The following is a 14756-nucleotide window of genomic DNA, read 5'->3' as shown; positions in this document are numbered from 1 at the left end:
TGACAAGAATAATTAAATATTGCATGGGTATTTTCGATTTGCTGGATAAAGTATAAAGCAAAAAGCTTTTTGATGACTGTTCTGGGAAAGTGATTGAAGATACTGTCATAGACATTGAACAGATCAATTATTTAATAAGACTTTCATTTTTTGGAAAATGGAGTAATATATCAACATGAATGTAAAATTTTAAAGCAAATGTTTTAAAATGACATTTAATGTAAATTAGATTGCATGGCTTAAACTGCAAACACCAAAATGAAGTGAGAGGAGGACATTTTGGAAGGAATGCAACAATAGGACAAAGACTGCTTTGGACTTGGTACAAACAATTAGAACACAACAGCAAGATAACTTGTTCTCTTAATTCATTCGTATAATCAAATAAACAGTACATAAAAATTGAATGCCCTTCCATTTTCTCGAAATACTTCTTAGAAAGCATAAAAAAAGAAAAAAAGCAAATGCTCAAATAATAATCATATCTTTAGGAATAAGATATCTATTACATTAAGAAACCAGAATGACTGAAGAAGGGAACGATCAGAAAGGTGATGGAAATATCACCTTGGACACTGACTTTGTTCCTCTACAAGAGGACCACGCTGCAAACAGAAGCAATGCAGGGTCTCAGAACAACCATAACCTCCTTCAATTTTATCTTTTCACTCTCTCTCAAGCCCTCCTTACTTCTGCCTTAGGAATAAAAACTCTAAACACAATCTAAAAAGCAAGCCCAGCGGAAATCACTTCCAAGGAATGCTATGTAAGTTGTTACTGATAACAGACTTGGTTATTAAAGAAGGTAGTCTGAGAAGAAACAGAAAACTCAATACAGCTTAATCTGAAGTAGTGTGTTCTTTTTTCCATACCAATACACAAAAGGACGGGGGAAAGAACCTACTTCTTATTTATTCTGTTAATATATTTGCTATGTAAAAAAAACCCCTCACCTTTCTCATTTGAGAAAAAAATGCTTCATTATAATAGATGGATGATTAATTTCTTCGGGTTTATTTCAGAATAACTTAGAGTTCACTGCGAACACACAACTTAAATTAATGAAACAAAGTCTTCATCTTGAACATGTAAATTTACATAAGCTACAGATTTAGAAAGACTGTTAAAAATAAGCTCTTAAATAAAGTTGAAACCCCATTAGTGTTCTTTCTTTAAAGCCTGTATGAAACTTTGAGAAACAAGTAGCAGATGATAATGTATTTAATTAGCTGCTACGGTAAAAAAAAAATCGCAAAACCATTAGTGAGTGACTAGTAACCTGCTAGAATTCCACTTGGTTTAAAACCAAAATAAAATTACTGTTCAATCAATTACAACACATGAATCTGCACACCATGCCCCCATATACACACTTCTGTACTAGTTCACAATTCAATACTTCAGAATGATCATTAAAGGCAGGAAAAATGCTTCATTTTACCTACTTAGTAGTTTAGACGTCCACGGTAATTTTTCATTGCTAAAGTAATTTCTGGACTGAAAATAGTGAGTCCATGACCTAAAAAATCTTTCCACTAGGCAATAACATGCCTCTCCAGTATACATACCAGCACAGATAGAAATAAAATATGCCACAAATAAATTAAAGGATGTTTATACTTAAATAATGACCTAGTTTATTCAGACACTAATTGGTGAATCAATTTTTTGCATTTTCCATCTACACCAATGGTTTTGCACATACTTCAAAATGTAGTGGACAAAGGAGAAAATAACTCTTTACAGTATTTAATTTTTTTTCAAGTAGGCTTTCTGGTGTACAACACCTATTTAGAAGGCCAGTCATTTTCCAGATAAACAAAGTTTACAAGATTAAAGGGCTATTAAACTTACAGGAGCTGCAGGGAAGCTGGATGAAAGCTCATATGGTTCCTCTGAGATCCAGTGACCCAATTCCAAAGACCACAGAACCTAAAATAAATTAAGCAATAAGAAGAACTCTTTGTCATTTCTAAAATAGCAAACCCTTTGAACAGGCAATTAGAAGTAAAAGTGCTGTTACAATAGTTGGCTTGGTATTTCATTAACCCAAACCCAACGATTATCTGTAAAAGCAAGCACTCAGGTACAAACAAACCATTAAAATACCAGTCATATTTCTAGGCATAGTTACATCAAATTTCCAAACCTTGTGAGGATATTAGAAAAGGCTTTTGCACCATAATACATAAAAGTAAAGATTTGAAAAGGGAAGTCATACTATATCAGTTTTGTTCTTTTGCTTCAGTTCATCATCAGGAGGTTCCTGTTGGCCCATTTCTCCAGTCTGACAAGGTCCCTCTGAACAGAAAAACCCATCTGGTGTATCAAACACTCCTCACAGTTTTGAAACACCTACAAACTGTCTGAGGGTGCACTCTTCCCCATCATTCAGCTCATAAATGAAGATGTTGAACAATATTTGACCAGTATCAGCCCCTACTACTGACCGGGATTATGAAACTATTGTATATAATCCGTATGACATATGTGAATCAGTCTGCAAAGAAGAAAAGCTGTGTTTAATTCTCTTTGGTATCCTCCTCTGACAACTGCACATCCTAGAGCAGCAGAAAAAAGTTGGTAAATGTGCAGAGTACTTACTCCCTGGGAAATACATGATCTTTTTTGTTCAACTGAGCTAAAACTGGATCAATATGATTCTTGGAGACTAGCAATTCTGACACCTTGAACAAGTTTCAGACTTTTGTTCCCATCAAGGTTATTACGAAATAGTTAACAGAAAAAAAACCTACTTCTAATGGTTATATTTTCTATTATTAATATTTTTTGGGGTAAAATTTTCCCAAAACTATTCCACCCATCATTTTTTACAGGGTTGATTTTCCAAACAGTTTTTCAAAACAATTTATCACTGCAGCCTGTAGACTATAATACTAAAAGCCTCACAAAGAGTGTTCAGAGTATCCCTCAAGTGTTAAAAACATCACCTTCATGGGAAAATGGAAAAAGACTGAAGTTCCTACCCTTGCTCTGTCCTTGAGTCATATAAAGGGTGTTTTCCTATTAATTTCTAGATAGTCTAAATTCTGAAGCACACTCAGGTGGAAGAGTTTATTTTTCTCATTGGCTTCACCAGTGTGAGCTGAGCCATAAAGCTTCTCATATAGGCAACTGTAAGTTGACAAAGACTGCTAAGTTCTTTGCCAAGTTTGTCCACTGTCACACAAATCAACAACTTTCACCTTTTACAGGTATTTGAGCTTCACAACATCCTTCCTGTAGTTGCCATAGGGCAAACCTTAAATAAGAGTCAAAAAACCCACTTACCCACCTGTGAGGCAGCACGATTCATACACACAACCTTAAAAAACACAGTAACCCCCAATATCCTGCTGCTTCTACAGCAACATGTAGCATTAAGTGAAGAAGCAGCATGCCTATACCCCCAAAATGGGATGTATGGAATTTATTAGAAAGTAAATCCTGGTATTTAGGATAATTCTACCTTTGGCAATCACATTTTCCCTAAATAGCTCTCTAGCCATTTGAAATAGCTGATGTCTGTTTCTTACTGTTAGCACAGCCATACACCATTAAAATGTTGTCATTATTCACCTCAGAACAAGCTGAATTTCATCGGTGTGTGAAATTATTCCCATGTTTCATTCACAGGTAACTGAAATACTCCATATTTTTTATGCTATTGGAAGAAGATGCTGTACAAATCCATATATTACCAGTTTTCATTTAAATTATAAAACCCTCATAAAATTTGGGAAGCAGTGCTACGAGATGTTGCCCTTAGACAAAATTTGGCAAAACAGATATTAAGCATGATAACATTATCCTTTACAATATTATAGGTCACTAACTAAAGAAGATTCTAAGCTGAACAGACTGATTATAAACCAGTAACATAAATCTTAAAAGATTGCCTAATTCTATGTAGGAAAATAACTTCCTGTAAAGGGTCTTGTGTCCAAAATCTGGTGCTACAAGAAGCAATTTGTAAACTCAATTTAGAAAGCAGTGTTTTATCAAAACCAAGTTCTGTAGTCTTTAGTCCGAAGCAGCTTATCCTTGAGGACTTTCAGGGTAACCAGCAACCACTTACAAGAACTGCAAAACCTGGTGCTTTGCATGGTGTGGCAAGTGGTGTTTCACTTGTGAGGGGACGTGTATGATTTTGCAGGCTATAGGAAGTGAATAATGATTTTTCATTGATAATTAAAACCAGCACATCTTCAAACTTATTGAACGTTATTACAAAAATCCAAAGCATACTATGTGTACTTTTAGAAAATGCTCAGCTAAGTACTTGAAAATGCATCAGTTGTATAAATAAGAAAATAATTTCTGTAGTCATGAGATCATACGAAACCTAAAAGTAAGAGTTAAGCACATTAATAAATCAATTAACTTAAAAAAATTTCAAAATGTAATCATGCATTGCTGGATTCAGCCAAAAAAAAGTATAGTAACTTCTTAAAAACATATCGTTAAGAATGCAACTTAGGATTTTAAGTTATAAATTTTAATGTGCTGTGTACATTTTTTACAATTACTTTTTACTATTTAGAACAAAAATATTGAAATCTGTTAGCTTGGTACTCATAGCTGTATATATTTATTGCAAATAAAAGAAACTTGTTGATCCAAGTAATTTCTCTTTTAATCACAGTATAAATCAACTTTAACTCAACCAAGAAAATTTTAACTTCTAATACAGTTCTTAGAGACATGCTGCATGAAAATAATTTCTTCGTAAATAATCTTGAGCAGGAACAGATGTACCATGCCATATAATGTGTACATCATGTCCTTACAGCACCAAAATGATGCTTATACCAAGAGTAACTGGCAAACAATCCAAATAGATTAAAACAAACCCAATAGATTAGTTATGATTAAGCAACCCCATTTCATTTTCAGGCCAATTTTAGAGTAAGAACCTCTATCAATCCTTGTAGTATTTACAGAATTTTGTTTAGAAATGTATTTTGTTTATCTTAACAAAAGATGGATTAATGCCTGTCTATCATGGCTCTGGAACTGAGTACAATGTCATCATATCTACTCTTCTAGACAAAAAGAAAATTAGATGCAGAGTTCATGAACAGGTCCTGCAGTAAATAATTAGGTCACCACTCACTAAAACATTGTTTTCATGAACACAATGACAAGAGGTCTCCATTCGAAGTAACTGAAGGTTTAGTTCTGACTTTGGCAGAGACAAATTTACAACTAGTAAATTTGCATGGCAACACTAAAAAAATGCTTCAAATTCATGCAGGACAAAACCAAGTTCTGATTTGCAATATTATTCTCGAGTAAACTACTTTTTATATCAGTAATATCTTCATATTCAACACTTTCTTAGAATGTGGAAAAGGACTAAGAAAAGATTAAATATTGCAGAGTATAGAAGTGCTTATATTGAGAAGAAAGAGCTATCTAAGTTCTCAAATGCACAGCTGCAAAAGAAGATTAACTTAAAGCAGTGCAGATCAGGAATGCTGGATAAAGGAATATCCGCAGTCAGGACAATACAGCTGATAACACTGAGACATTACATATGTCCTGGATCCTGTAGAACGATCATGGAGAATGTAGGAAAGGAGGAATTAGAGAGGGAAGAAGAGAGTGTGAACAGCACATTTTTTCTATGGACCTTTTACAGGCTTAAATAATGATTTGGATTCCAGACTCATGTTGATCAATCTTCTGTTACTTCACCCTCAAGTATGGACTATTTTATGTAATGCAGTAACAGGCAAGCTGTATGCATGGAGTTCCAGCAGGCGTCCTGCAGGTTACACAGCTGTAAGGTTAGCCTTGCTGTGAAGCTTTCCTTTGCATATCCATACCAGCCATGTTCTTTTGTTCACACTACATAGCAAATTTATGCCAAAGATCTTAAGGGTCTGAAAACACACTGACTAGTCGTTACTTAAGGCCTCTTACCCATCCAGTTAGCATGCTGAATGCTCATATGGTATTTATGCTTTAATACGTCAGACTGAAAGATACGTAAAGGGCGTGCTATGAATATTAAATGCCCAGTGGTAAATTTGATATTTCTCCAACATCCATCTTTAAAAAGATAATTTTACATTTTTCTCAGAAGAAAAAAAAAAGTGCATCCTAAATTCTCTCCACGTCACACGTCAAAAGGCAGTGGTAAATAATACTTCAGCGTCTTAAAATGTTAAGCAACATCTTCCAGGAGACAATCATCACTCTTCAAATTTAAAGCCTTGTTTAAAAAGTACTAATGATTTCTCTAAACAGATTTATTGATCATTTTAAGTACGCAATTTGAAGTATTTTACCAATGGAAGTACTTCAGGTAGTTTATAAATGCATTTAAAGGGTTCAGTATTAGAGCATTAATAAAAGGAAAATGTTATTTTGCCTAAATGGAATTCTCCTGACTGATTTTCTACAGAATTCCTCATTCTAGTTAAGTAAGGCTTCAGCATTCTTTTCTCAGGGTAAAGCATTCAAGAAACTTATTTGGGTAAAAAGATGGCAAAATTATGCCAGGGACACTGTTATATAGACAAGAACTCTCTTCTGTGATAAACTGTATATATTTAACCAGATTATGAAACTTTTTAAAAAAGTTCAAAGCAATATTTTCTTTCAGTGAAATAAATGACTTAATTACTTGAGGTATTAGACATTTATGGACAAAGTTGTACCCAGCTGCAGTGAAAAATCAAGCACAGTACTAAGAAAATTAAGAATAGCAATACTCATAGATAAACATTTATTATAGAATGAATAAATACGTGATTTGGAGAACTGAATTCTGAAGTTTTTTTTCTAGTTCCAGTTCTCATGCGGCTCTCCTAGTAACTTAAGAATTTTGTCTAAATAGCAGCTCAGTAAAATGAGTAAAGACAACTTCAGCATTTGATCTTTGGAACAGTTCCATTTAACGTCTTGGTAGATGATCCTGTGTTGAGTCTAAACGGTAACCCATAAGACAACAGAAGATATTTGGCATTGCCAATGGTCTAGTGAAGAGCACGTGTTGATGTTTTCACCATGCATTAATTCATAAAATGGCAGTGCATAAAATGAGCAATGAAATTCCAGGACAGCAATTGCCAGAACACTGATTATCAAAATACTTATGTATAAAGATAGGAAGCTATTCTAATCAATTTTTGTGGTAGTTAACTGCAAAGATAACTAAAGATGTAGATATTTAAAGCTTTTTCTCAACGAAACGTATAGTTTTCGGATTTGACTTCCTGTTATGAGAAAGTAACTTACAGCAAATATGTTGCTACTGTTTAAAACTCCATACGAAACTAAGTGTGGGACAGGTATTTCAATGCATTTTATTCATAGACACATAGAATCATAATAGTTGAGGCTGAAATGGACCTGTAGAGATTGCCTTGTCCAAATGCTCTGCTCAAATATGTTCCTCTTAATGCAACAAAGAATACTATTCATCTTTTTTTTTTTTTTCCACAAAAGCACATTACTGGATCAGTAAGGTGACCAAAGATGCAAACTTATTTCAACAGAAGTTAATCACCAAGAACTTCTGAAATCCTCCAAGTATACCATAACAGTTTCTTCAGATAATGACATGTATTTCATGTAGGACAAACTTTACACTTCTAAGTGCCAGACATCTTGAAAACAAAAAGTCAATAGGTAGTTTATTTTGTTTTCAGCTCAACAATTAAATTTTAAGGTATTTATAAGAAACAGGAAATGAAGAAATTTGAAGTTATTCTACAACCCTTTTCTGTATAATATGGTGAGCTATTTCCATGTAAATTCCAACAGCTATGTTTTATATCTCTGGAAACATGAGAAAAGCTGAAAAAACTGTCATCAGCAATGGCCAATTGAGTGGTTAATCTCTATTATCACAGTGAACAATTGAGGTGGTTTAATCCTGGGCTGACAGGTAAACTCCCCAGCCACTGCTCACTCCTTGCTCCAGCAGGATGGGGAAGAGAAGTGGATGGACAAACGCAAGAAAAAACCTCAATAACCTGCAGGTTAAGATGGTGACAATTAATAAGGGAAGGGGGGAAAAAAAAAAGAGTTAAAAAAACACCAAGGGATGTAAAAGTAATCACTCCCAACACCAGATCAATGCCCAGCCAGTCTACAAGCAATGGCTGCTTTGCAAAAACTCCTAACCAGTTTTATATCTGAGTGTGACCTCATATGGTATGGAACAATCTCTTTGGTCAGTTGGGGTCAGTGTGAGACCTCTCAACCCTCACAACTTCTTGTGTACCCCCAGCCCACTTGCTGGGTGGCCAGTGTGAGAAGCAGAGAACACCCTGATGTTATATAAGCACTCTTCAGCAATAGCTAAAACACTGATGTGTTATCAACACCATTTTGGTCACCAGTCTAAAACACACCACGATACAGGCTGCAATGAAGAAAATTATCTCCATACCAGCGAGACCCACTACAGCAAGTCATGATTATTTTGTCTTTACAGTAACAGTCTGGTAACTTTACATGGTAGTCTACAAGAAATTTTGAGGAAATACAGTGATTATTTGATCTGTATGACTAGGAACCATTTCTTTAAATTCTAAAGTCTCCAAACTACTCATCTGCAAATAGCTTTCCTTTTTTTTTCCTATTTTACAGTTTTTCTACTATGCAGCAAAAATATTTAATAATTTCCCTTCATTCCCTTGTTTCCCTTGAACACAATATGTTTTCCAGAACACAACAGAAATATATTAAATCAGTATATAAAAAATTCAAACTGAATAATGTGACTTGGCTAACGTTGAGCAGAAATGGTTTGTTTAGCTTTTAATCTGTCCAAAAAGAATGCATGTGACATGAGTTTCTCAACCATGAGATGAGACTTCAGGCATTTCTAAAACACAAACCGAGGCACAATACAGGAATACTTTGGGGTTAGATGAAGTACTGAAACACTGTAAGTTCTAGTAACAGAGCTTCACGCAGGCAAATTTCCTCTAACTGAACAAATTCTAGGTAAGCCTGAATATGTGAACATTGCACCACTGAACATAGCATGGACACACACGGTTATATGGTTGATATTTCACCTACACAAAATATGTTCAATTTATTTTGCAGTAAAAGTAAAAAAATATTTCTTACCCATTCATAAGAAACAATCCAACACCCACGAGCAATTCCCAGCATAACGTTCAAGGTACGACGAGGACTCCCTGTAACTACATGACTTGTTGTTTCACATACATCATCTGAGAACAAAAAGTCTCCCAGTTTATTCACCACCTCAATTACTATATTTTGCTTCCTAAAAAGAAGAAAAGGAAAAAGCTGTACGTTCTTGAATGGATATTATAAAAGCATATACACACAACTCCAATTAACTCCAACTCACCTAATTTCTTTCCTCACTAATCATTTCTTACCCTTTTCTCACTAAGCCTCTAACCTATTTGCTAGCCCTAAATTCATTAACTTCCCCACAGAGGCCAAACAGACCCTTTCTTGTCATCACACAATCATATCTACTTGCACATCAAAGCTCTTTTGTCCCCCACATCTATCTTGTCTGTTTAAAGAAGCTGTTTTAAAGAAGCTGTTTTAAGAAGCTTTTGAGTCAGGAATTATCTAACATATTGTTTGTGTACAATGCCTAGTACAACAGAGCCTCATTCTTGGTTGCTTTTGTAGTACTATCAGAAAAGTATTACCAGGAAATGTAAACAATTAGACACAGCACTCTTAAGAGGTTTTTATTAGGAAGCACCAGATTTTCAGCATCTGAATAAAATGCTGCATCTAAATTTACAGAGAAGTCCTAAAGCTCTGGCTTGCTACCTATACATCTAAGCCAATGTTTCAATTAAAAATTCACTTATCCTTAAATACAATTATAATTAAATATATAAAATCCAGAATGGCCACTTAATTGGAGTTCTCTACGTAGCTATGCCGAAGCATATAAATATATCATCGTGAAAACAGTGGATTCGTGGTATCACTAGAGAAAAGCTGTTGCATGAAAACAATTTACTGTTCTTACTAATGTTTATTATTATAAATCATTAATATAAATGATCATAAAAGATCTGTAAATGAAAGCCAAGTTCCACTGCCCTCTCTACTCCTCCCAGCTGACTTGGAAATGCCCATGGCATGCTACACAAGATAAAACAGTTAAGCACAACCTTGAACATAGTCACATCTATCAAAACGGTGATCCCCACAGGTAAAACATTTGAAGGTAATCACTGACGTAAAGTGAGTGCACTCAAAACATCTCCAGAAGCCTCTGGGGTTACTTCATTCTCACTACATTTCACGCCAAAGAAAGTAACTCAGTTAAAATTCCCCAAATACCCCAGCTACAAGAAATATTACTTCAAGGAACTCTAAAAAGAACTCCAGGAAAACTCAAAAAAATTCTTCACAGAGAATGAAGCAATCTATTTTGTAAGAAGTTTCAAAGAAATACATTAATTGTAAAAATGGTTTAGGGTATTAACTTTATGCTTAAGTCAAAAGGTGATATTGTATGTGAAGACACTAAAAAAAAAAGAAATCAAACCGCTCACCCTCACTACAGTGTGAATTTTGGCATTGGCTGTATGGCTTTGAATGTTACTAGAATATTTACTATTCCCTTTCGATTTTATGAGTTTTAACTTGACATAGCCTACAACTGAATGTTTTTGCAACACTGCAACCCATAGGGGATGGCCCTGCCTAGACTGCATGCTCAGGGGATACATTTCCATGATCTACCTGAACATTTTCTTAGTTCTTTCTTGTGTCTACCCAAAATTCCTTACAATGAGATGAGAAAGTCCTGTTGTACAAGAACTGAATCTAAGATACCTTATAAATTACAATGAAAACTCATCAGTTTATACTTCAGTCAGCTGCAAAAACTGACAGATGCAAATTTGCAGCAAAATTGCACTGAATTTGTAATTCAGAAAAACAGGTAACTTCTGGCTGTGAAACAGTGAGCAGCATATAATCTCAAAACCCCATGCCATGAAACCACTGAACTCGTGATCTTTAAATTTAAATTCTAATGAACTACTTTTGAGGTTGCAGCTACTGGGTAGTAAAATTGGCTTTTGGCCACTGGATTGTACTTTGGAGAACTATTTTCTGTTCTTTAGTTCTTTCTGAAGCAGTCCTTTTCCCTTCACCCATTTACAGGTTGATGAGTGCCTACAACTGTAGACAGCCAAAAACACAGTCTTGTAGAAGTTGTGAAGAAAAGCAATTATTACCACTAGATGATTTTTTTTTTTAAATTTGATGAAATATTAATTGCCTAGTGGTAAAAATCAACATACAAGCAACGTAAAAGAAATAATATACTAATGACCTCTTTCAACAAGAGAGCTTTTTCCCCAGCTCTGCCAGGATTTGTTCTCTTTTAGGCAGATCGCAGCCTGTTTTCCACAACTTCTATCTGCACTGTATCTTTACCTCCCCCACAGGGATCCTGTTTGGCATGACAGCCAAAGTCTTAGTGTTACTAGCATACAGTCACATTAAATACAAGAAAAGTATTAATTCTGTTTAATGTTTCTGTCATATATTAGTATACTTGTTAGTAGCTATTGACAATCATTTACAAAGAACTTCTAAAAGGATAGCCACTGAGTGCTGTTTCTGAGTACTTCTATCTGTGTAACTGTCAGGATTTAATTACTTCAAACCTGAAACAGATTTGTGGGTAGTAGAAATATCTTGAGTTTTGAAAAACAATTCAAAAAACTGTAAGCAAGTGTAGTATAAAATATGGAATTGTGTTTTTGTTGGATGTTCTTTATGCTGTAAGACTTTTAAGAGAATGATAAGATCATGCCAGAAAATTATTAACTCTCCCCTAAAATATGCAGTGGCAGCTGCTTCTAATGTTTTGAAACTAAGTGGCTAAAAAGACTACAATGGTATTTCTTCAGCATTTATTTATATTAAAGAAAATCTGAAACATCAGTTCAAAAAGTTATGACTTCTTAAATAGAACTAATTAAAATGTATGGGGAAAAGCTAAGTCTTGGGCTGAAAGACTGAACCACTTAATACATAAAATTCCTTTTTACACTTCCTTCAGAAAAATTCAATACTTGCTTAAGATTTTAGTCTCACTGCTCTGAAGCCCCATTTTGCTCAGCTATGGAATAACTACTTCAGTCAGCACTGTAGCAACACAAACATATACTCAGAGCATAGTTAGCAACGACCTATACATTTATATACTTTCTTCTAGCTAGAATACAGAATGAAATAAAGCATTTTAACATACGGCATAAAGATAAAATTAATTTTGTATAGGCACAAAAAGATTATTAACATTTAAGTGTAAAATGCATGCTGACTAAAGAGTCAAAATATTTAATACTTACTCAGGAGACATACTTGTCATAACTAGTGTCCTTGTTGTCTAGAGATAGGAAAGAGACAAGAAACATCAAAAATCTGAAAAAGTTTCCCATTCGAAAAAAACCTTAAATTAGAAACTGTTCTATTAATAGGACTAAACTGTTTCATAATTTCAGTATCAGCTGGGGAAGAGACTGCACTGATTAACACATGTACTAGACATATTAAACTCTGAGGACAAGGAAGGAAAGAAAACTCTTCATCATGTTTGGTATCAAAGCATCCAATACAGTAAAAGACAGGAATGTAACTTTTCATTAGCAAAAACAAAAGCAAAGGATTTCCAGTCTGGGATGCCAAAGAAAAAAGGGTAGTATTTTACATTCTGCCTTTTCCTTCTGATCAGGTGGAAAGGAAAAGGCAGCTTACCTTCAACAAAAAAACCCTGTAATGTAAAATTATTCCAGTTTCTTCCAAAAGAAAGGCAGAAATTAGCTGAGATGTTGCAGATGAGAGTATATTTATTGTAAAGTATAATTTTAAGAATTTTACTTTGATAGTGTAGCTTTTGGGTTTCTAAGTGTTCTTTCACTCTTAAATCTTGTCTAGTGAATAAAATTGTCTGAGTAATATAACACACAAGGTATACTCAGAGTATAGCAATCCTTAAATCAGCAATTCTGAGATACCTTAAAAAGCAACCCTCCTTCCTCTGCAATACCCTCCATAGATTATGTTTAAAGTAGGAGTGTTTACCCATACAGACATTAAATAAGCTTTTTAAGAATTAGCAAAGTCAGAAGAGGAAGAAGTATCCTTTGGTCATCACCAACAACCATGAAAACCTCCAGCACTCAAAAACGTAGGACAGAACATGAATTTTAGCAGTATCACATACATACATAACCAAACATAACAGGGTCATCAAAAATATATGTAAGAAGATGTTTTGAATACCTTAGCTAAGAATTACTTGCAGCTACATGTACATGCACAAATAGGTATACATAAACATTTCAGTTTTGTAGAGAGAGCGACTTTTATACAATGATTTCAAACAAACCCTCCTAATTTCCAGAATCAATATATGATTTTCAAATTACTTCTCTAGATACCTACCACTCCATAAGAAATAACCATTCCCATTTCTTCCCCCCTCCTCAAGTATATTACCACAAGCAGTAAGCTCCCAAAGTCTCTACTAAAATTGTTTCCTTTGAGTAACGTATTGAGCCGAGACCACAAAAATGTTTTGAATTGGATTACAGCTGGTAGCACAGGCCAAAAAAGACTCAAGGGCAACTCATTTTATCCAGTAATGAATCACAGAATAGAGGAGAGAACACACTCTGATGCAAGTCCATCCATCCTCTTATCAGTACAGAACTGTTCTCCATTAAGTGTTCAAGCAATTTGTCACATTTAATAATGGAGTTCCTTGGAATTATCACTGTAGACTATTAGTGTTCACCATGACTGTTCATTATATGAACGATGTCTGCATAAATAAACCAGAATTTAGATACCATTGACAAGCCAGATATTAAAGATAACATAAGCAGTAGTCTTTTCAACATACACATAGTAATTTCATTCTATGGTTGGGTAAATTTGAAAAACATAAAACCCAGATACTATATAAATCCTTAAAAGCAACATAATGTAGCATATTCAATATTTTTAAAAATTCATCATAAAACATGTACTCAGACAACATTATGTAAGCTATCCAATAATTCAGAACTAAAAATACAGGCAAATGAAAATGTAAGCCCAATTAATAATAGAATGGAATAAAACTTCAAATAAGGAAAAGATGAAACTTTTATATTGAAATATTTCTTTGAAAGAAATTCTATGCAGGATTTTTGCAAATGTAAGCTTCCAAATTCTAACTTATTGCCAGCAATACTTACTGATGATGCCTTAGATTACTGCTAGGCTGACAGTTGAAGAGAAGACAATATGCATTTATTTGTAACTGAAATTTGTTGTATTCTTAGGCAAAAGGCTTTCTACTGCATTACTTTCAGCTCCAAATAAGTAATCACCTTTAATTGCTCTTGGGAGTTCAAAGAACTTCACAGCTTCAATTCCACATTTAAGTTATATATATAAAGAGTTTGAGCCAAAATAATAACAACGCAACAATATAAAATTTATCTATCATAACGTTAATATAATTTGTGTTAAAAATTAAGTGATATAACTCAAAAATTGAGTATATACACTCGAAAAGACATCTAGTGAGAAACTGAGTAAGGGTTCTTGTGGCAGAAGGATTGCAATATTAGGCACTCTACTGCACAGTTTAGGTCAGATGACTGAAACTGGACATGGGGCCACATTATACAGCAGTGAGGACATGCCTCATACTGTCTTAATACACGCTGGATTTGCATAAACTCATGATCATTGAAAGATTCTTTGACATGGCA

The 14756-nt window shown here is 34.3% G+C and overlaps 1 protein-coding gene across 1 annotated transcript in view; it reads right to left on the bottom strand.

The window, feature by feature from the left end:
- Nucleotides 1-563: 563 nt before the first annotated feature.
- MCPH1 (microcephalin 1) overlaps nt 564-14756 on the bottom strand; it is a gene marked incomplete at its 5' end in the record, with an annotated part of 34666 nt that continues 20473 nt past the window's right edge. Inside the window, 4 exons of the mRNA XM_010147092.1 lie at nt 564-605; nt 1855-1932; nt 9097-9259; nt 12342-12379. Coding sequence (XP_010145394.1) covers nt 564-605; nt 1855-1932; nt 9097-9259; nt 12342-12379 — 321 coding nt within the window. The remainder of the gene's footprint in view (nt 606-1854; nt 1933-9096; nt 9260-12341; nt 12380-14756) is intronic.

Source organism: Eurypyga helias, unplaced genomic scaffold, assembly GCF_000690775.1.
Source record: "Eurypyga helias isolate BGI_N326 unplaced genomic scaffold, ASM69077v1 scaffold5042, whole genome shotgun sequence".
Classification (NCBI taxonomy): Eukaryota; Metazoa; Chordata; class Aves; order Eurypygiformes; family Eurypygidae; genus Eurypyga; species Eurypyga helias.
Note: the sequence above shows the minus strand (reverse complement) of the source record. Positions and strands in the feature narration are given on the sequence as shown.